General features: G+C 52.0%; 2 protein-coding genes across 2 annotated transcripts; one reads left to right on the top strand and one right to left on the bottom strand.

The window, feature by feature from the left end:
• The first annotated feature begins 1,986 nt into the window (after window positions 1-1,986).
• On the top strand, window positions 1,987-3,520 carry LOC100907657 (uncharacterized). Its single transcript, XM_018639089.1, has 2 exons — window positions 1,987-2,130; window positions 2,705-3,520. The coding sequence occupies exons 1-2, from the start codon at window positions 1,987-1,989 to the stop codon at window positions 3,518-3,520; spliced, it is 960 nt and encodes a 319-aa protein (XP_018494605.1).
• A 918-nt stretch (window positions 3,521-4,438) lies between these two features.
• Window positions 4,439-14,713, bottom strand: LOC100907509 (caskin-2). The gene is made up of 7 exons (XM_029111137.1): window positions 14,336-14,713; window positions 9,585-9,786; window positions 8,426-8,575; window positions 8,083-8,244; window positions 7,604-7,847; window positions 7,276-7,480; window positions 4,439-6,902 (listed from the first exon to the last, which is right to left on the bottom strand). Exons 1-7 carry the CDS (start codon window positions 14,375-14,377, stop codon window positions 4,938-4,940), a joined length of 2,970 nt encoding a protein of 989 aa, XP_028966970.1. The 5' UTR covers window positions 14,378-14,713; the 3' UTR covers window positions 4,439-4,937.
• Between the last annotated feature and the right edge of the window lie 8,266 nt (window positions 14,714-22,979).

Genomic DNA, 22,979 nt, shown 5'->3' with positions numbered 1-22,979 from the left:
CTTCGCGTGCATGACCGGTACCGGCTGAGAATTCTCCCTGTGAATGTGCCCATGTTGTGATGTCGGCAGAGCGAATGAATTCGATCCCATCGGCGGCCGAGTCAAGTAGTGCACCGAGAGTGAACCAGAAATTCGCTGTTCTTACGGATGTCATTGGCATTCGGATTCGTAAGAAATGGCGAACGGCTCGCCTCAAGGGCTGCGCACTGGCCTCTTCGCATGAAGGGATTCAATCGCCGGTTGGTGGATAATTATATTCAACTGAGAAACAGCACTTAAGACCTTATCAATTTCGGTTTATTCTGATCTTTTCCGACACTCCTCCTCGGTCGACTACTCCGTTTGTTCGGATCATGTCGAATTCTGATGTAGATCTATTCCGGACCCTGATGAAAGACGATCGAGAGGACAGATGTTCTGGAATCTTGGCTTCGGTATCTTAGGATTGAGCTAATGCGCTCCAAGGGCTGAAATAGGGAACTATCGTTCTCGGTGAAATCCGTGGGGATCTTTGAAGTCTCCCGAATCGCCCCGAGTTCCCGGGGTGAACTTCCCGCGGGGAATACTTGAAAGGGGCAAAATAATTACAGACGCTAGCGCGCTGCCCTTTCCTGAGTGCATACATCGCATGGGAGGGCTGTCCGGTCCTCAACTCGCCTTTGTTACAGTTCAAGCGGGTAGGGTAATCGAGCGTCATTTTACGTCTGACCCAGCTCTACGCATACGGTGAGGACAGATGCTGCTTTGCTATCTTCGCATCGCAATCTCTCGGAATGCTCTAGCGAATTCTTGGCTTACCTACGTGGATCACCCTCGGGGTCCTGTTGTTCTCTGGGGCGATTCACTGAGCGATCGGTCGCACGAGAGCCTCCAGCTCTAGCTTATTTCGAGTGCTGTCGCTTCCGCCGGTCCGTCCGCAGAAGGCGAGACTTCACCTACCAAGGCCGGAAATATCGACGTCCTGCATTCTCTTGAGGGCTCATCGGAATGTTCTCAGCGAGCTGATATTGCCTCTGCGACGATTATCCATGATTATTTCGATCAGCTGAGGGAATGTATTAGCGCAGAGTTCCGAGGGAGTGGACTCACGAGCGATGATTCTGCGGGAGACATGCAATAATCGCAGAGCTGAAGCCATGGTTTCTTCAGGACAATTGATGGTCTTCTCGGATCCGGTTATGATCTCAAAGACGAACGATGATCGCCCATCAGTCGAAGATGTTGATTTGAGAATCATGAAGCTCATTTGCTCCGAGAATCTGATAGAAAACAGAGATCTTGCTCAAAGGGCAATCGTCATCGAGTTCATTCCTAGCGTGCAGCTGCGGAGCAGCACTACGCAAAGTATGAATGAGTCTTCTGTGCCCTGAAAACTCCACACTAACTCTCAAGCGGTATCCGTGACCTACCCGAGCGGCGGGCGAGGGAGCGCAGCTGAATACATGCTCACCTCGGTACAGGACAACTGGGCCAAAACCAACTGGGCCAAGAACCAACTGGGCCAAAAACCAACTGGGCAAGAAACCAACTGGGCAAAAAACCAACTGGGCCAAAAACCAACTGGGCCAAGAACAAATTGGGCCAAAGACCCAACAGACACGAACAGACACGATCGGAGACAATACCGAGCTCATATTGGCGACCATCGAGAGACGCCTTTAAGCTGTAAAGTGAGTTGAGGGGATGTCGCTCGCACGGCAACTCGCGACTTGACTTGGTCGCACGAAGATCCGACGTCGATCTCTCCCCGCTTTTGTTTGTTGTTGAAGTGAGGAGAGTATTTGTGATCGACTGGTGGACCTCCCGATAAGGATAGACTCTAGTTCCATATTGTCAAGTATGTTCGATCGACTCATCTGGGCGCAACGTGGAATAGGATAAAGATCGTCGTCAGAAAATTAAATTGTATTCGCATAATCCCAGCTGCTTCCTTTCAAAATCAACTAGTCTCTTTCTTTTCTATAATTATCACCAGCTCGATGAGAAATGGAATCCACTTCGGGCGTTACGAGTCAGAGAGGTCAGGAGAAATTGGCCCACGATGGCCATCTCTTTGTCAAAGCATACGCCCTGAAGAGCGGCTTGCAGTCTTGGCGGTGTATGTACAAAACCGCACCGATTCCATGCAAGGCGAGAGCTTATACTCTGATGAGTACGCGGGAAGTTATCCGCACAAGTGGCATCCACTCTGATCCGCCAGATCCCTCAGGTGTAGAGGTCGCCAAAATCACCTCGACGATCAAACGACGTTGCGAAGAAACAAGTGAGGCACCTTCCTCCTTGATTAACACGGCTTTGGTCACAGCGACGACGGCTACGCTCGGTCGCATGAATCGACCCCAGTCGATTTCTCGTCTCATCAATCGTCATCGGAACGCCCGCTCTGCGGCTCCATCGAATCCGGACTCTCGCGGTTCCATTGTCATACCCGAAGCGTACAGGATCTATGAGAGCGAGCCGGGCGTTTCTGAAAATTTCCTGGTGGCGGACAGCGGCGTCGGAGATCCGAATCGGATCTTGGTATTCGGCAGAGAATCGTCGAGCTCCTGGATCGGCCTCGTCGACAAATTGTATGTCGATGGAACTTTCAGTCTCGCGCCGCCGCAATTCTCACAGGTCTCTATTGGTCGATTCCAGAATGATCGAATGTCTTATTGAAACAATTTCAAGCTCCTGATTATTGAAACTCGGATTCAATTGACAGGTGTTCGTAGTTCTGGCCGAGCGAGCTCAGTGCGTTGTGCCCGTCGCCTACGCGTTGCTCCCAGACAAAGCAGCCGAATCGTACACTCGGATGCTGAATCTCTTGAAAGAGGCTTGGCCGGCCCTCTGTCCCGCCAGCGTGGTCATGGACTACGAGCGGGCCATGATGATTGCGGTCAGGGCTTGCTTCCCGCCCGAAACACGCATTCAGGGATGCTTCTTCCACTTGGTGAAGAACACCAAACTACGCGTAGCTCAGGAAGGTCTTTGGAGTCGCTATACCAACGATGACGACTTCGCACTGAAAGCCCGAATGATAGCTGCTTTGGCATTCGTTCCGCCGTCAGAGTTAGATAGTGCAGTCGCGGAGCTTTCGCCTGTATTGCCGGAAGAGTTGATTCCAGTTCTCAACTATTTCGAGGACATTTACATAGGGCGTATGAACCGGATCCGAGCCGACGGTACCGTAGACCGGAGAACACCGCAGTTCCCGGTCGAGATGTGGTCAGTATACCAGAGAACGCTCGACGGAGAAGCCCGCACGAATAACTATGCGGAGGCGGCACATCGCAGACTCCAGGTTGAATTCGGGATACAGCATCCGACAATTTGGAAGTTCATCGACGGGCTTAAGAAAGTCCAAAAAGGCCGTGACCTACAAGTCGAATCATTCGTAGCCGGCGGTGCTCCTCCAACAAAAAGGACCAAGTACGTTCGTGCAGACGAGCGAATCCTGGGAGTGGTCGAGCGTGCCGAACATCTACAGCATGTAGAATACCTCCGAGGCATAGCTCACAATTTCCTCATGGACGCGTAGTTTCGCTCCCCAGTCCTCAACAGCAAGCGAACTACCACCACGGTCGTTGGTAGTTTTCGCGCAATAAAACTGGGTCGCTGGGCGAGCGAATAACCGAAGGGCCGAGAAAGACAGAGCGCTCACATGATGGCACAAAAGAGTCAAGTGTCACAGCGATTGATTTAAAGAAGACAAAACATGAGTTTTTAATTTAGGTAAAGATCACCCCTTTTTCCGAATTCCTAATCATAGTTTCCGAACAGAGGGCATTTCCAATCGAAACCTATTTCCCGGTCCGATTCAGTCTTGCCCAGTTGGTTTTGGCCCAGTTGGTTTTGGCCCAGTTCGTTCATTTGCCCAGTTGGTTTTGGCCCAGTTGGCTCATTTGCCCAGTTGGTTTTTGGCCCAGTTGGTTTTTGGCCCAGTTGGTTTTTGGCCCAGTTGTCCGTGTCCGTGCTCACCTACCCATTCGATCGCAAAAGTAGAATCGACAACGATTTCGACAAGATCGGTCTCATATTCCCCCACGTGGTGCCTCTACAGATTAGCGCGGTGTTTATCTATCGGCTGGAGTGAAGAGACCTCGATCTTCAGTTTGATTCAACACACTAATCGTAGAAGCATGGATTGCTCCGAGATTTGTTTCCGTTTATTTACAAGATAAAAACACAACACTATTGGTAAAAACAATGCTGGAAACCTATGAGGTTCCTGCGGTAGCTTGCTGAGAATCCATCTAATCGGTCAGCTGTGGATCCTCAAATTTTTCTATGGGTTTTGTCTGCGGTCATCGATAAAGTTTGGGTTTCGTGCGATCCGCATTGATATATGATGACCCTATCGGATAAACGCTCTTACAAGATGAGTTCCAGAGTTTGGATATATTGCCTGGAGTGTTGGATATGTTCATCGCCCGTCTTCTGCCGTCGTGTACCCTAAAGGTACATAAGCTGATCGTGCTTAGCCGCAGAGGTTTGGATAAAGAAGTCTGGATATTGTCGTCGTTCCCTCCACGATAATTTACAAAATGAGGTTTCGGTCAGGTCTTCCCCTGCTGATACAACTTGTCGACGAGAACAAGCCAAGCATTCGTCAAGCGTTAACAACACTTTGATTATCTAGCATCCCTCGATTGAACTATTCGGATTCCGTTCTGATAGGTAGTTGTGATTCCCTTCGCCATGAGTTCAATATATTATCTTCTCTATCGATAACTAATATATTCTGCCTCATTTCCAAAAGGGGGGGCGTAGAATTATTGTAAAATTATTGGTGGGTTGCTTGATTGATTGATTGACTGGTTGAACGGCCTGATGAACGATACGTACGTAGGTACGTCTCTGTCTAGAAAGCTTCGCTCATTCGTGTGTTAGCCACACGTCCCGAGTCCTGATGCGAATACTGAACCCGCGTTTTGAGTCGCGACACCTCGCAGCCACTAGTCCAGCATTGCATCTAACTGATCAGTTAGACTCGAGAGCATGTGTTCGATATCTTGGATGACCTTCGGTGTTTCCGGTACCCTGCGGGGATTTTTAGCGGGCAGTCTCATCGGAACCGGTGGACTGTTCTGTTCTTCCACGTTCCTCGGGATACGGGGTGGAACGTCAGGAGGTCTGGAGCGAGGATGGGGAACAGGGGGATTCGCGGCTGGAGCACTTTCCTTCGGAGTTTCTTTCCGTACTGAGTTTCGTCTGGGCACGGTCGGCGAGGAAGTGACACTATTGCTAGCAGATGCTCTCGAGGCACAAACCTCGAATATTCTCCTGGCCGAACTGACCAACCCCTCCCGCTGGTCCTCGAGCGCCTCCTGAATCTCGATGATCTTCTTGTCTTTTTCGGACTCTTTGCTCACGTTGAGATTCCCGAACTTGTTGTCGAATTCAGCTTGAGCGGCCTGGAGTTGCGCCGCGTCGAGAACGGTTTTGTCGTTCGACACCCTGTTGACTCCGTTTTGATGAGCTGATGATTTTATGTCGCTGACCGAGGTCCTGCGCTGATTGTCACCAATATTATTGCAACGAGCCGAAGGCAGGCCCGCGTCGCTTTTACGATGCGGTCTGTCCTCTAGATTGATGACCTTGGTCTCGACTCCGATGGTGCTGAAGAATTTGTTCTGAATCACAGGTTCGGTTTTCGTCGATCGTGCAATTTCATATGGGCGTTCCTTGTTGAGGTTGTTGATAGGGGAGGCCGTTGTTGTTGCTGATGATGTAACGACCGCAGCAGCGGGGGTTGCTGCGGACGCGTCTAGTTTCACTTCAATGGATTTGATTCTGTCAATTTTCGCGGACACTGACGGAATGGCTGCTGACGAAGGCAATGACGTATGATTATTACTCGACGTTGTACTCGGCGATGGCTTCGACGTTGATGCGGACGATGAAACTGTCGAGGACGCGATCGTCGTCACTGCTGATGTCTGAGAAACATTTCTTGTTTGGGGTGTCGGACCGGCGACGTCTGAAGCCGAGGCTTTCTCGTTGCGCTTCCTCTCCAAGAATTCCTTATCTATGTTTTTCTCGATTTTACTCAACAGAGCGGTGAAAGGGTTCGTGTCGTAATCGTTCGCGTCGTCTTCCACCGTTGATACTCCACTCTGCGTCGTCGAATCTTTGACTGACGCCTGGATACATTCCTGCAAGGATCTGATCTCTCTATCGATCGAAGCGCCGGCGCCGCCGTTGTGGCGGCCCGCGTGGTTGACGTTGGTCGTGTTGGAGTATTTTTCGTTCCGCCTCGGAGTCTCCTGACTTTGCTTGGACCTATCCCTGTCGCTCGCGTCAGAAACGCAGTTCTGATTCGGCTGTTCGCTCGTTTTGCCGGCGGCGAGCTTCCTGCCGCCCGTCTTGACTTCTTCTTTCCTCTCGCTTTTCTTCCGAACGGACTCCAGTTTCGCTAAGAACTTCTCCCGTTCAAGATCGGCGTCGCTTTTTGCTACCGGTTTCGACGATCGATCCTGACCGGGTTTCAGGGGTGCTGCTTGTAGGGTTGACGGTGCTCCCGATGCTGCCGCTACTAGACAGCTGCTTCCCGTAGCAAGGTGGTTTCTCTGTTTGAGCTTCATTTTGAGTTCGCTTTGCATTGCGTGGTTTAGTTCGATCACCTGCGGCGCCACTTGCGAATTATCCCCGGACGGTATTGGAGACTTGTCCCTCTGGGGTGCAGATGGCTTGGTAGGTGTCGGAGGTGGCTCGGGTGGCGGTGGTCTGGGAATCTGATTGGGTGAGGAAAGCTGAAGAGCTAGCGCCGGCTCGTCATCTATATTGTCCAACTGGTCTTCGCGAGTGTCCAATGTGAAACGTGATGTCAGACTTTGAACACAAGTCGCGAACGCAGTGTCGCCAACGTCGTGCGCCTTCACAACGCCGGAAGATATGAGCCGTTTTGGAGGGATAGGGCCCTGCGGGAAGAGACACACAACTCATGAGAGGATTGCAAGATGCAGAGACACTCCGGATTTCCTTATCTTCCGATTTTCCATATCTCGTAATGAACCCTCTGTCCGGACCCCATCCAGCTTATCCCAGGGCTGGAGCCAAGCTCAAAACCTGGACTGTCCGGACAACGATTGTTCATTTTATTTTATCCTCATGCTTATTCTGAGTGCTACATATATATCCATCCCCACCAGGATCAGGAATAAGAAGCCCGCTCCCAATTTTCCCGAAAAAGGAATGCATCATCGTTCCGCCTCGTTTTTTAGGTGTTCGCTTGACCGGAGTCAGGGTCGCTTCCCTCGAGTTCCGTTGGGCGAAGTCGTTCCGGACACGTACCTGACCCGCGAGCAAATCAGGCTTAGAGATATCCTCGCCGTCCAGTGAGATCTGGTCTCTTATGGAAACAGTTGACGTCCCTTGAACCTTCGCCACTGGTCGGGCCTTTATCAGACCTCGCGGCCGATTTAGAGTTGAAGTACCTTCTATGAGCTGGCTCTGATCCGCCATCATTTGCGTCCGCCAGCTGTTCACCATGTCGTACCTGAAAACGCGACTCAAGTTGGTTTATCCTCGGCCATTGGACCTGGTTCAGGGATTCCTTCGAAAATTCCACGTTCGTTCGATTTTCCTCCTATGTTCGTCGACGAAACGACCTCGGGCCTACCATTCGAAATTTTGCTCAAGGCTCTCGAGGGAGCGACCTCTGAGAGCTTGCTGTTGTGCAAACATATTGTCGGTTTGCTGCTGCCACGCAAAGTACATTTGCTCGTCGATATCCTGTTTGTGGAGATCGGTTCCTGAATTCACTTGACGAAGATGCGGGAACGTGAACGAGTCTGTTTGAGAAACCGAATGCTGCAGAGGTGGCATGGTTGTCCACTGTTGGTCGAACTGATCCGGCGGCACAGCTGGAAAGCGAACGGCTGTTTTCGAAAAGATTTCGCTGCCCGAAAACGGCAAACGGCATATTTCTCACACCGGAAGAGAACTTGAGAAGAAAAACTGCTGGCGGATAACGCAAGGACTCCGGTGAGTCGGAGCCAGCAGACGAATACTCGCAGGGATTTTCCATGCAGGCGGCACACGTAAGAAGAGGCATGCATATCGGGCATCCGTGAGGAGATTGAAGAGCGAGGAACTTACGGACGGTTATTGGTCTCGCGTGGGGATTGCCTAAGTCAATCGAAGAATGCCGCGCTAGAGATTGATGCGACGAAGAAGAGGGAGGTATAGGCCGAAAGGCCGGTTGAAACCGAGGAAAGTTCTTGATTTTCCTAATGGCCAAAGTGAGTTTCTTTTGGTGCCCTGCAACGCGAGACACAGACAACCATTGATTTCGGCGAAACGACGTTTTTTTCCCAGAAGCGCACTCCGACGAGGGAAATAGCTTCGTCCTTTCGACAACAGCCAGACCAAGCTTCGACGGTACGAATCGGAAAATGAAATTCTTTGAAACACCAACCCTCAATCGAAGTCGCGGACTCACCCAATTTCCTAATGCCGATATCGTCGATGTCTTCCCATGTTAATTCGGCGACTTTATCCACGGAGTCGTATCCCTGAGACACGAGTGTTGTTTCATATTCCTCGAGACGTAGAAGTTTCAGCATGAGTGAGAGACTGTCTGGTTTGTAGTCTGCAAGCGAGTTTAGAGGATGATAAGCATCCAATCGCGGTGTAAATGTATCGCATGTTCTCGGGAAAGGAACCCCGAATTTCAGCGAAACGGTCGCTGAGGCAGGATGGCGGACCCGAGTCCCGGAACGATTCCGACACACTTCGATCCCGATGCTCCTGGGGATATTCTCTCGGAGAAATCAATTTTCGACGCGCCCGATTATGAAATATCGAGCCTTGATATTTCATGAATATCGACCAGTGAGCGTCTACCGGCCTCTCGTTCTGCGAAAGGTCCGCGCGCCGTAGAGGCTGTAACTAGAGGAGCCCTGCTCCCTTTCAATGTTCCACGGCTCGAATGAGCCTCTGGACATCGCCGTTTATAGCCCCAGCAACATCTTGCTGCCTTCGTAAACAAGGGGGCTGTTCCAGAAGAGAGTCGGTAGACGTCTCTGGGGAAGAGTTCGCCCCTTCACTTTTCTCTGCTCGTTGGAGTCATCGGTCGCTGAAGGCAAGGCGAATGACTCGTACTCCTCTGGTCATTTGTTCGTGATTTTCGGTTCTCAACGCGAAATATACAGTTCCCGGCTCGAGTCTTCCATTTCCTCTTGTGGCGGAAGCTCGTTTGTCAAACGCGGAAAGCTCCCGCGGACCTTTCTCGAGGATTCGTCTGGATCTAGGATTTGACGTTCGGAGTTTTTCCTTCCTGGCTTCTCGTGAATAAATTACTGGGGTCAGCGCACCTCCACAGGAACGCCGCCGACGTAGCCGCTCGTAATCCCATAAAGCTCCCCGACTCCGGAGCACCTTATCCTCGTCGTTAGATCACCCTTCTCTTTTGCCCGGATGTATGCTGTGGTGAACGGACGAGCTTATACTTCTTTATAGAATTTTCGGGCCGTCTGGGTGCCAGGAACGAGCGAGAGTGCGCGAGACGGCTCTCGGAGAGAGACAGGCCCCCATGTAGGCAGCTACGTTCGCCCTACGCATCGCTGGCGCGGCATCGCGACCTGGTGATGTTCTCCTACCTGGAATGCCATCGGAAATGTTGAGCTTCGAAATCTCGGTGAAAAGCTTTCGTCGGTGAGTGGGTTTCGTGATGCCGATGGCTGTGAGGTCCTCGGGTGTCATCCTCGATATCGTAGGCATGTCGTAACCTGAATTAACGAACAGTGCGAGGTACTCCTCGAAATGTATGCTGCGAAGCCACTGTCCGAGGATCTCCTGGTCCTGGAAAAAATATATTCGTCACACACTTCGAGTCCATCGGCGTGATGACTTCGAGCCATCCGATATTCCCACCGGGATGAAATCATTCCGAATAATCAATTTTTTCGGAAAAGCTCCCGCAATGACGTCCTGGATGCCTATTAGTTGACACCGATTTCGGGCAGATACGTTCTTCATCGAGCACCCCCTCGATCCTCATTGAGCAACGCCGGAGATACTCGCGATTCGGTTCCATCCGCGTCAACCGCGTAAAACACGCTGAGGCTCTCGCGAATCGACGAGGCGGGGAAGCGAAACCACCACCGGGACCCAACAGGCCAGACAATGGAACGGGAGGGCATACTCGGTCTATTGAGGCTCAGCCGTATCACGCCATCGACGTGGGCTTAGCTCGTATGTTCGGTGGGCCAGGGCGCGGTCAACCGACGGCACGTTTCTCTCCGTCCAATTCACGATTCTGATGGAAGTGCCAGGCTCAGCGCTTTCCGTGTTGTTCCTCTCTTGTTCCGCTTGCCTCTAACAGGATTAATCATTTCAACATCGATCAAAACCTCGCTGTGTTTCCGCTACGACTCCGGCGAGAGCGGAGCGGTCCAAAGGGAAAAAGAACCTGACCCAGAGTCGCTGAATAAACAAACCGTCACTCCGAAAGAAACTCATGAGGACGGTTGTTGCGTGTGCCAGCGTTCGAGGGGCTCAACGGAGAACTCGGAGCTCTCACGAGCCGCGGCTTCCTCCTCCCCTCGTATGTCTCCTGGCGCGTTAATGATTGTGTAGCAGCTCCCCCCAGTGCTCTATTTCCATCATCCGCACTTGACTGCAGACAGGTCTCGGATCGTAGATCTACACTCGTAAACTCGTGTCTCTGAAGGGTGGCCGAGGGGACTCCGAAAAGAGTTGCACTCGGACCAGCCACGTGATGGATGAATGTAGAGTCACACCAGTGAGTTCGGTGCTAAAAATGATTCGTAGGTCTTTCGCGTGAGTTCAGCGTCCTCCGTCGACGTGTCGACCCAGTGATGTATTTTCAGAGACGCGGGGCCGCGGGGGTGGAGGAGGAATCGTTGGGCTGAAGTCTTTCCTTCAACGAGCAATTTCGCCGATGCTCGCAAAATCATTTCGAAGCTACCAAGCCGCACTAACGAATCACGATTGATAGAGTCTACGTGGCAGACGGTATCCGAGTGGCGTTGGTTTGCCTACTCCAGGGGGCCGGGGACTCCGCGGAAGCAGAGCTTGAGCTTTTCTTCCGGAATTTCGTGGTTTGATACAACGACCCACGACCTGACCCAAAGCCCCGACAAAACTCCGATCTCTGGAGTTGTTCGCGAATGCGGACGTCTTCGTCGTTCAGAGCGCTCGCTTGGTCGGGTATCAAGCGGGAGCAACTCAATTCCGATCGTCTACTTCAGGATCACTGAACTCGGTCGCATCGTCCCTCCCAGTGGTGATGAGCTGATGAGTTTGGGTCGAGATATTTGGCTGATCGACTGACTCCGCCGAGCGAGCCCGACCGATTCAGCGACCTTGAATGGAGCGAGTCGCAATCGGTCGGACGAGCGCTTCGAATCCTTTCGGGTATGCGGAGCGTTTCAGATTTCAAGCTGTGTCGAGGGAGCTGCTTACCGATAAACGGAAGGGGGTTTCAAGCTGGTCGGCGCATCAGAAGGTTCTGACGACAGCCACGTCAACGAACATCAGCTCTGTGACTGTCTCTCCCATAGCGGTTCCTTGTCGCGGACATGTCAGAGACCGATGGAGCTCGCGGCGACTCCGTCGAAACTTTTAACTGGGTTTAGGGAAAAAAATCGAGGATTCTCCGCTGTCCTGCTCGTCCACGATGCGCCCGGAACCGCAATTTTTCATTGAATTCCTTCTTCCCATCATTTTCGTCCTGAGTATCTCACCACACAGCTCATCCGAATGAAACCGAAATGAGCTCATCCCAACTAAGCGATTAGGAAAGGAAGCCTCCCGTTCACCCCGCAGCCCGAAATAGCTCTCTGTGAGGGCACCCACCTACTCGCCCGTCTGCTCAACCCCGTCGGCCACGCTCGATCCCGATCGGGAAGGCCCGCTCGTCAAGGGGAGTGATCACGCGGGTGTTGAAAATTTCAACTAGTTGTCATTAGGTCCCTCAGGGGATGGAATCTTCGACTCCGCGATTCGGATCCCGAGAGAAACTTCCCGGAGCTCCTTTTTCGAGTGGCCACGGAGCTCCCGGTTTCCGAGGCACGGAAACCACGTGGCTTTGATCGCTGTCTGAGGTGGTCCTTCAAGAATCTTTCCCTGAATGGCAGCTCCCAAAGTGCTCCTCGCATCGATTTCCTCCCTTCATTCTCCTCTGGAGCGGGGAGCGACATTTTCCTCCCGGGAAACTGGACGGTGCGGGATAAAGCGAGGGAGCACATATAATAAAATGAGCGAGCAAGACAATGGGGGAGGCGGTGCTCGACTGACTTCCCGACGCGGTTCGGAATCATTCGAAAGACGATACATTCGTCGTTTGCGCTCCTCGGGGTTCTTCCCTGAGCGAGTAGCAACACGGAGATTTTCGGTGTCATACAACGGAGCTGATACAATCATGGCCCGGCAATGATGATGAATGGAACCGAGTGAACGCTTCGGGAGCATGATGCGGGTGACGAACGGACGTGGAATCTAATCATCCTTAATTGATGCAGCTATCTCCACCGACTCTTCTCAACGTATAATGGCTGGGACGAAAATAGATGAGACTTCCACGTGGGAATCGGGACTTGAAGGTCTGGACAGCGAGCCCCGGACCGAGCAGGAGGGAATAGGAAAGCACCATGTGATCAAAAAATTAGCTGGAAGGCCACCGCGGGGATCTTACGCTGGGAACAGCAAGAACATAGGAGAAGTATGAGGTAGGGAAGGAACGGACAATGGAGCCGATTCAATGGAGACCAGGGAAGAATGGAAAAGATACGCCGCGAAAGCTGCGAGACATGGGTCGGAGCACGCCTGTGCTGTGGGGAAGAGTAAACGTGAGACGCTGATCTCTTGCGCATAGAAGAGCATAGGCGTCGCAACAGAGCTCGAAATCTGGGAACCAACTCGCGGAAATTGGAAGGAGCTTCCAAACGTTCCGTACGTTTATTCGGACATTGTACGTGAAGTCAAAACATTTCCTCAGTCAGAGCCAGGTTCTTCCCGGGGAACAAGGGTGACCCGATCCTAGGAGCAAGCGCTTAACGCCCTTTGAACCATGTTGGGCTTGTCGCAGTGGCGGTATTCTTGCCTTCGTTAGACGAGGTTCTGCTCATTTTTTACCCCGTCGGGAACACGGGCAAGCGTCTTTAGGAAGCCGTTTCTTTGCTCAGTCCAACACCACAGCGATAAAGCGACGCTTTGAGCAAGCTTATTCTCAAAAACGAGGACTGTGGCCGGGATACACCATATGCAGTTAGAATAACTCAACCTACACTCTTGCGCTTCCCTAATCACGTGTTCCACCAAGAGAACACGGACCGAAATTAGGGGTAGCAAACCAAGTGGGTGGATACATACGCAGAGCGAAACACGATTTTTTTGGCTTGTAACCTCAAGATCAGGAGGACCTTCAGGTACAGTCTGCCGATGGCTGTTGCTCCCAACCGAGGTTACGCGGTACGCTGTCGATTCCAGCCCCCAACGAAATTTCACGGCGAGAACAAATAAACCGGCCGGCAAGCTCAGCTGTTCTTTTTCGCTACACGAACGAGCACTGCTCCTCTCGGCAAATGTACATTCCACCGTTCTCCGCAGAGAGGTCCCGAGGTGGGGCTTGTCACGGGGGTTTTTGTTTGCCGTGTTTCAGCCGGTGTCCCTTGCCAGTGTTATCAGCCCCCCGGATATAAAGCGATCCATTACGATATATGTGTTCACAATGGCTCGCATTCCATGGGTCTTGTTAACGGAGAACAGCTCCCGACGCCGCAAACGTGAGCCTCAGATTGCTCTCCACTTGTCGTGGGCCCCAGCGGCCCCCCGCCGAATTCCAGAGTCCTTTCAAAATTTCGCCTCCTCAGTCACTTTTCGCGGCCGAAAGGCAGAGAGATGGTTGCAGCGGTTTCCCCGCGACTCTGAGTGTTTCTCTTTCTCTTCCCCCGACGTATTGGGGTAGACAACCCGTGGGAGAAGCCTTGACGGATCATACATCAAGGAGATACGTTTACATGGGCAAAGCAATTTCCCGTGAGAACCTGCACGATCTTGCATAATGTAGGCGGAACTCACGAAGAAAAATGAAAGATTGAGTACAGGACTCCAGGTCAGAGGATTGTCTTGCACAGGAACCAAAGAGGAAAGATTAAGGGTATTCCCCGCCGCGCCGTACAGTCGACCGGGATACCTCTGCCTTGAGATTCGTGCGCTCGACTCTCCGCGCATTTCCACAGACTTTCCCACGAGTTTTCACTCCCAGACCTCGCTAATGCCTGGCCGGAATGTTCCCCCTAGGGCGAACGAACCTGGCCGACTTTCCCCCGACCCGAGGATAATCGAGAGATTCACTTGGCTAACGTAGGTGTTGAGGCTCACAAACCTTTTTCGCGACTAGGGGCGAACTGGTGGCCTTTGCAAGCATGATGCTGGCTTAGATTCTTGCTTCTAGAATTTCCTATAAATCATTCTAAGTCGGTCGTTGAGGTAATCCAGGATCGGAGGACTTTGACTTCAGTGTGAGCACACGGCACATTTTCACTCGGATGCAGCAAGCACCAGCAACCGAAACTACGCTGAGCCTGAAGGCTAAATGCAGCTCGCGATGTTTGAACACATGATTTGACGTGACAAGACGACGACTCGGCGTCGGATTGTGTCGTGGGCTAAAAACACAAGCGGGCGAGATATGTACAGGATATGATGGAATGAATGATCAACAACGGTGTACTGATTGCGAGACTGAAGGTGTCTCGAAGCCCCTAATGGCGCCCTATATTCCAGCGTTCGAAAGGCCCCGTCCGTCGTAGGAGAGGGCGAAAACGAAGGAGGGCATAAGTGTTCGGATAGTCGCGACTCCGGGCATTTTCGTCATCCCTACGTGGCGAAAAACCTCCGCCGGTCATCGTGCTCCGTGACTCCAGCGGCCGAGCTCCATCGATTTTGTACTTTGCGCGACGTACAGCGCAAATATCGCGGGAATTGAATAGGATTCTCGTTGGAAGAGTTTTCCGAAGCCGCTTCAGCCTGTCAGCACTCGCACAGCCCCGGAGCATGGCGGAGCCGAGCGAAAGGACGGGGGCTCGGGGGCGCCGGCAGCCTGTATGGCCTCGGAGAGTCGGCCCTAAACTCCTTGATCAGTGTAGTAAGCCGCGTTCGCTTCAATCATAGTGGTTTGATACAGTATGAACGATGTCGAATCCGATGACACACGATCTCTCGCTGGGATAAATATTTGAAGTTGGACGGACTCTGAACCCGACTGCAATTTCGTCTGGAAGGATTGGCTCGAGACTCAGATGGCCGGGTTTTCGCTCGTTCAGCCGCTTCGGTCCTGGTTTGCAATTCTGACGAGTGTTTCGCCGTCCTAATTGAACGTCGCAAAAACCGTCGCATCCGGATCCGATTCGTTTCCGCTCATTAAGTACGCCGTCCGAGTCGATGGGATGTTCGCAGAAAAAACATTTTCTCTACCTTGCTACGGTATCGGAGCAGCTCTCGTTGGGAGTTGAGGAAATACGGTAAATAAGAAACGAGTTCGGTTTCGGACGACTCCGAACCCTGCCGGGAGAAGGAGATAGAATATGAATTACTGTTGCCCTCTGGCTGCGAAAGAGCCGATAGAACAACATAGCCTGGACAGCCACGCAAGCAGGAAGACGAAAGTCGGGTCCGGAGTCCGGAGCCTACGCGGCATCCGAGAGGCTCCGCGTGGGCCTAGGCTCATGGGCACACAAATAGACACGACGTGAACAACGTTGAACAACTTGTTCTAAGGAGCAATAACAGATTGCTAGGTCGGGATTTACGTCAGTCCGAACGCAACATCACGCGCGCAAGGGACCAATTTCCTCGTTGCCGCCGCGCCGTCAGAGAGCGCTTAAAGAGATTCTCGAGCTCTCTGCGGAGCAGCCCTGAACAGCGAAACTTTGGGAGCGAATATTGAGATAGAGCTCCGAGTTCTCGGAAAATTGAGAGCGGAGGAGGAACAAGATGATGACATCGCAAATTGCAACATGTTCGTTTCATCGAGCGTCACCGCTTCTCGGATCGGATCTTGTCAGAGAGGAAAAAAAATCGAGAGGTTTGAGTAGATTCGTTTCGGTAGAACCTCGATTCGCTACCTGCGCACGGAATTTTTCCGTTCCACCGCTTCACTCCTCTCCAGCTCCGGGTTCATGGCCAGCTAGAGTATGAGCAAACAAATAGCATGGGGTGACATCTGATCTCTGATCCCGTCCACAATTCACCATCCAGACAGCGGGGAGCTTTTTCTCTTCTTCTTCGTCTTGGGAATCATCCGGTTCTATCCCAATTTCAATCGGGTAGTTGAGGATCTCTTCAAGAATCAGCCCAGTCACGCATCTACCGAACAGCTCTTGGGTCAGACCCACGTTTTTGCTGCGGCCACGATTACACTCCACTGAGTGAGTGAGAGGATCCGCTCATCTTGACACCCATCACCCAGCCACATTCAATCTCAATCCCGTAGGTGTTGCCCCGTAGGTGCGACTTGAACATTTTTCACGTAGCAGCCACGCGACGCCTGAGGTCTACCCGCAGAAAGCTCCCCCTTAGTCCAACTCTTCTGCGTTCAGGATGTCGTGGGATATGCGGTGATCCCAATAAAGGCAGGGAGCTCCATTACCGAGCCGAGATGGCAGATGCGCGATTCATCAATTTAGCTAAATGATTCTCGAATGGAAAACACGAGGTACGAGTCATTCGAAACATTGTGTATTGATCATCCTTCTGAAATCTTTCCATTTGGAGACTTTTTTTACATCACAAGCCCCAGAGTAACAATTGTTCGATACAGTCCCGCGAGTGTCTGTCGGAGTTGTTAACAAGCCATTCGCACTCTTTTCCGCGCTTGGTACGTCGAATAGAAAGTCTGAACGATATGAATTCGCAATCTAGCTCGACTGGCGACGGGGGCGGTAGAGGAGTCGTCGATGATAGCGGCAGCGGCGGCAGCAGCAGCGGTAGCAGCGATCAACTGCAGAGAATTTCCTCCGGCATCGAATTTGCATAGACGATGTAATTCGATTCCGAAGAATTTACTCGAGGCGAAAGCTTTTGTGAGCGACCGGCAGCGGCGAATGGTGCGGTTCCCTCCTTAGGCGAGAAATTCCCTTACCTTCTCCATCGCCGCGTCCAGTTCCGATAGCGCGTTATCCTCTGCCGTCGGTGATTCCCGCCGCGCCAGTTTGACTTTTTCGTCGTCGTCGATGTCCAACGTTTTCAACAGGTCCATTATGAGAACGTCGTCGAGGTCGCAGCGGATGTCCACGCTCCGGTCCTCGTCCGTGAGGGTTTGGTCGGATGCGATCGACGACGTCGTTGAGTGCGAGTCCCCCGAGCTCGAGCTCAGACTGTTCCTTTGGAATTGAGGTTTCGGTGGAATCGGAGGTTTGATCCGACGATCCACGGAGCCGAGTGAGAGGTTCCTCCGGACCGGAGCCCTGATCGATTCGACGATCGGGGCTGATATTGTTTTCTGTTGTTCGGCAGAGCCTCGTGAGGAGAACCTCAAGAGGAACTTGGCGAAACCGGCTTTCGATTCGTGATTCGAAGGCGAAATCGGAATCAGCTTCAATGGAGGGGGTAGGTTCTTCGCCTCCTCTTTCAGGAGGGCTTTGACTTCTTTCAAACTCGGACCGTTTCCTGACACTTTCGGTAATTCCACTTTCCTCAATGAGGTCTGTCGACGGAGGGTGGCCGTACCTGTCGAAGCCAATCTGATGGAATCGTCTGTCATGAACGAGTTCAGAGAATTCGCTCTGTCGTTCGGGGCGAGGCCTATACTGCATGGTATCGGTACTTCGTAGCCGGACGCTTTCAGAGATTGAACACTCGGCTCCTTCACGAGACGCGAGTCTGGCACGTCCGGACACTCTTCGCCTCTCCACGAAAACATGTTCATATTCGTGTCTAGTTGTGTCTCTTGCCTCCAGATTCGGGAGGGGCTCGTTTCCTCCTCGAAGATATTCACCGCGCGGAAGTTCTCGTTCGAAGTCCACTTGCGGCGAACGCACAAGCGATCCGTTATGTCGTCGGGTTCCGAGGTCAGTTGTTGTTGGCTGGGATGTCGATTCGCTGTTTGATTGTTTTTCTCCTTGCGTTTTGGAGTCGTTTTCCTGTTGTAGAGAGACCATCGCTTCGAATATTTCCGATCGAGGCTTTTTGTGGGCGATGGATAACATAGGACGCCCTGAGGAGATCCACTCCAAATGGGGGTTTCGATAGCCATCGCTAGCGGGGCCCGAGACATTGTGTGGCGTCCAATCGTAGCGAACCGGTTGGCTTCACCTGAAACAACAAAGGCTCTCGGTGAAGACGTGTACTGAATCCGAGACTAGCAGCAGCTACAAGGGAAGAGCTCGAGAAAGGAGAACACGGCCATCTCCAAATATCGTATTACAATACAATCTCCAGCTGGGAGTACAATAAATCCATCGAGTATGGGTTCCGAAAGTGGAAGTACCCGCTCCTGGTACGGGAAAATAACCGTCGAGGTGAATGACGAATACTTGATGGAACGACACGGGACGAAATATGAGCCACCCACGATCGGGAGGAGGGGAAGAATTGAACAGTCGGTGTCCAGAGGCAGTCTCTCCTCTCGACAGGCACTCGTCGATTGTTCGAAAGTCCTCCGAACTCGATACACGGGTAATAGTCGGCCAAATAACCTGTGGTCTGGTCTCGGCACGCGGGACACGTACTCAAGTTGGCCCGTGCATGTCTTATCGTCAGTGGATAGCTTCTGAGTGCGGGGTTTGATCGACCCATCCGACGCTCGTATTCGTCGATGCTCCAGCCTCTTTCGCGCGTACATATCCTCCGACAAATGATTAATTAGCGACTCCGTTCGACACTCCTCTCGGATATTATCTAAGGTGGGTCATTCGGCCTAATTGTCACCACCCCAAAGCTCTCGACGAGGGAGATGATCCTCGACTTTATGTCGAGACAAGGCGATTAGATCCAAAGCTAACAAAGATAACAATTGATTGCCACATTAGTTGTCCCTCATTTCCCGGGAACAGAGGAGTCGGGAAGCTTAGCTGTCTCGAATGAGAATACTTTCGCGGTCGTAGAGACCGTGAAACTCACAAATATTTACAGCCGTCAAGATCGACCATGACTGGCATTCGAAATCGACTTGTCGGGCCCTTACTCGGTCATGAATTTTTTTCCGAACTGAACATTGTCTTGGACTCTTCAAGGACCAATGCCATTCGTATCATCTGGAGAGGACAGCGTCTGAGATTGTATTCACAGAGAAGTTGCATCCGTTAGTTCAAATGTTGGAGCCGGCCGATCTTTCGAGATTCTTCGGCCGAGATTCCCCGAAGAGGGAGCCGACCCCCCAGCAGCGTATTCAGTCGGGAATGAGCTCACGAGGTAATGGGAACGTGTGCTCAGAGTCTACTAGCACACGTTCCCACGCGAAATCCGGAAACACGAATTTTCTATTCGTGGACCAAATCGGAACTCCTGAGGATGTTCACGCTGCTAGCTGATCCTCGTCCCTAGGGCAGACTCGGCTGGGCCATCAGCTCACGAATTCCTCGACCGCAGTCGGTCTAGTAAACTTAAACCGCTTCGAATCAAGCTCAGAATTCGTACGATGAGTTCTATGCTGCCTGGCGAGAGGCTCGATCGAATTCCGGGAAGTCTACCGGGCCAGCTTCCGTTGTGATCGAGTCGAGCCATCGGAGTGTGATTAGGTAACAACGCGCGGCTGTCGTTGTGATCCCGCGCCCGGCCCGCACGAATAGCGAGCCTGGCTGAGCTTCTGACTGAACAGCCTCCGAACTGACAGCTCCAACGGAAAGTTACGGATATGCACATCGACAATTGCATGACACCCTCAATCCGGAACTCACCTTCATCTGGAGAAGGTCGCTTCGCGATTATTCTGAGAGCCGTCATATCGAACTTGAATATTCTTCCGAACGTCAATGAGCGCGACGGGCAGACTCGAAACTTCCTGCCACTGCTGTTGCCACTGCTACCTGCAGGGCGGGCAAGCGAGCGAGTCGGCTATCCAGTTCTTCCGCTCGTCAGTCCGTCTGTCAGTCGGTCGATCGGTCGGCCGCACAGCCTGCGAGTCAGCTATCTAAAGCCAACAGTGGTCGCTCGCTGCTTCAGCTAAATCTCGTTCCCGTTGTAAACGGAATGTTGCGCCGAGGAGGAGGAGAGTATTCCTCGAGAGATCCTCCTCGAGTAACACTTGACCGTCAAGCAACTATCCACAAACAGTCGTCGTCTAGAAATCCCTGCTGTGGGACACATGGACCGCCAGGCAGAAGTGTTCTTGGGAAAAGGCGACGAATCGCAAATAGCATGATGTCAGCAACGATGACGTTGCCCGTCATCGGAATAATATCGAGATCTCCGTCCGGCTCAGAACACACCGACTGCCGACTCGCTTCGGGAACAGAATGGAAGCCCTTCTCTTCGGGGTTCCGCGTCGGTGTTCGCTCTCACGCGGAAGATCACCGAAGACGAAATGACGGACTCGCTTGCTTCTGTACGAGAAATGAAATCATCTCTCACCATGATCGCTGTGCTTCATTCGATCCCTAACAGCGGGAGTCCTTGAGATTGTCGTCGGAAATTCAGTTTTGTGAATAATTCCGCCCCGGCTGAGTATCGATGGAGTTTCCCGGTGCCGACGATGAGTTGCCGCGATCTTCTGATCGAAGCTTGAGGATGCGGTCATTCTTTTCAGGGGGTTGCATGAGATCTCAAGATTCCCGATGATTGCTCTTTCCACATGTGGCATCTAAGAATTCCTCCACTGCTCGATTCATCCATCTTCCATTCGTTGGCTTGTTATTTCATTACCGCTTCTCCTAGCCTCCGAATCGCCATATTATACTGGTTCGTCATCTTTGGAGAGCGCTGGCTGCGCATGGATGCGACTCCGGCAGTTCCCGAGCGGAACCAACGGATTCTATTGCGAGCATCGCAGAGTTGCGCCCAATCTGTCGTCAAACTGCCCCTTTGCGGACTCGTTGCGGAGAAGCGAAGAGCCTGAAAAAGCGTCGCGGATTCCATCCTGGGAACACCGAGAGAGATGTCGATGGACAAGAGATTGCGTATTGCAGTGAGCTTGCGGGAGAATTATTGGAACCCGATTTGACATCCAAAAGCGTCGTTCCGAGTTACCAGCCAGTCAAGAGGGTGGTGCATCCAGAACCGAAACTTGCATTCAAGCGCGAGGATTCACTTGCCGACTTCTTCGAAGAAGCTCAGTCCGGAAGGCCCAACCTCACCGCTCCGCACATCCGATGATCGATCAGAATGATCGCGCTTTCGAACGCTCCCGTCATAGGAATCACGTTCTCCCTGTTGATGCACCGAGAGCGTGACGACTTCCTGAGGTGTCTCCTCGGAAAGGACTCCACGTCGAGGTCTTATCCCCGAGAAAGTAGCTGTTGTCTCGCTGTGAGCTTCTTTCCGACGATTACGCTTCCCATGCTATCCCGTTCCGCGGATCCGACTTTTGGACCCTAAGTTTGCGAACCCACTTCTGAAAATCGATTTCAGAATTTACCCCACGCCTTGCCGGAAGAGCTTCCGTGAGCGAGGCAGTACTCGAGCACAATTATCAGAGGCGCGACAAAACGGTCCGATCGGTACGTTCGATTCGATATTTAGATCTTCCGTTCAGCGACAAGTTTCACGAGGCTCAGGGCCCATCCGGTAAAACCTCGCATCAGTTTCCAAGCTATCCAGACTAAGGGGAAGACAAAGTCGAACAAGTCGGCCAAGTAGATACATCGGATTCGGCCTTTCTCCCGAATCGTCTGATCGAAGACCGCTGCCGCCTATCCGCTACCCACTCGTTCTCGGATGCTTGTAATTGGGATCGGTCAAAAATTAAATCACTCAAACCCATACATTCTGCAACATTAGAATGACGTGCGACCGTGTCTATCATCTCAAGTATTCCCCGACAATGTCCATCGACCCTGGGCACGACAAACCATAGAATTCACTCGGACAAGGATTCGCAGCGATCCTAACACATGTCGAGTTCTCACAACGATCAATAGAATGGTCACAGCCCATGATTCAGGAACTCCCTCGGGCTAATTTGAAGGGTGAAATTCACATTTCCTCAATTCGGAGAGAAGGTGGGAAATCCTAGATTTGACCCGTACAGCATTCCTTGCTTCAGTATCGGACCGAAATTCCGAGCTCTCGAGGGGGAAATCTTGAAGAACGATCCGAACAGAATTTCCGAAGCCGGAATTAAGATGCTGACGGTGCATGGTCGGGATCAAGAGGGAGCCTTCGATCGACTGCCAAGGAGTTTCATTCAAACATGCAAATTCCCTCGACGAATGCGGGAACTGTCGGATCATTGTCGAGTGTTGAGCGATTTTTGTGTGGGAGTAGACAGATTTCTTAGCATGGACTTTTGTTCACTGACGGGCGGTATACCCATTGTTCGGATCCGACAAATGTATCGGAAACTTCTGTGCAGAACTTGACGGGCGAATTATTGTAAATTCAGATGGGAAGCCTTCCGACATTGACAATCAGTCTTGATCCAGATATAGGGAGGGCTCCCGGGAAATTTGACACCATCAGCTGCAGCAGTCAATATCGTGGGGACGACGTTCCTCGGCCAGTTTTTCGTCAATTATTATTGCGTGGAACGTGGAATCCATCGACTCACGCACAAATCGACTCTAACGCGAAACTATGACTGAAGTCGTATCGAATGCGCGGAAGGGAATTTCGTGCAGTGCCACATACTTGACTGGGAACGCGCGAAACCCATGCAGGGTCGGTGATCGTTGATCGCTCCGCGACTGTCCTCTGACGAGTTCGGTTCGGACTCTTCGGAGCTCCCTACTCGGACGAATCCCAAATCCTGCCATTTCTCTCTCGTCTTCATGGGTCGGAGCAATATGCGAGAGGATTCTGAGCTCTCGTCACGAGGAGGCGGTGACTAAACTGATTTAAAAAAATGTTGTTCTCCTCTAGCTCTCACGACTCAT

This window comes from Galendromus occidentalis, unplaced genomic scaffold, assembly GCF_000255335.2.
Source record: "Galendromus occidentalis unplaced genomic scaffold, Mocc_1.1 scf7180000077348, whole genome shotgun sequence".
NCBI classification, from domain to species: domain Eukaryota; kingdom Metazoa; phylum Arthropoda; class Arachnida; order Mesostigmata; family Phytoseiidae; genus Galendromus; species Galendromus occidentalis.
Note: the sequence above shows the minus strand (reverse complement) of the source record. Positions and strands in the feature narration are given on the sequence as shown.

Excerpts from the sequence above, each read along its gene's own strand:
- LOC100907657 (XM_018639089.1), top strand. The coding sequence starts at position 1,987 with ATGGAATCCACTTCGGGCGTTACGAGTCAGAGAGGTCAGGAGAAATTG. Across the intron at positions 2,131-2,704 it reads CCGCACCGATTCCATGCAAG|GTGTTCGTAGTTCTGGCCGA; the intron begins GCGAGAGCTTAT and ends TTCAATTGACAG.
- LOC100907509 (XM_029111137.1), bottom strand. The coding sequence starts at position 14,377 with ATGCTTGCAAAGGCCACCAGTTCGCCCCTAGTCGCGAAAAAG. Across the intron at positions 8,245-8,425 it reads TATCGGCATTAGGAAATTGG|GGCACCAAAAGAAACTCACT; the intron begins GTGAGTCCGCGA and ends CTCGCGTTGCAG. Across the intron at positions 7,481-7,603 it reads CTTGAGCAAAATTTCGAATG|GTACGACATGGTGAACAGCT; the intron begins GTAGGCCCGAGG and ends TCGCGTTTTCAG.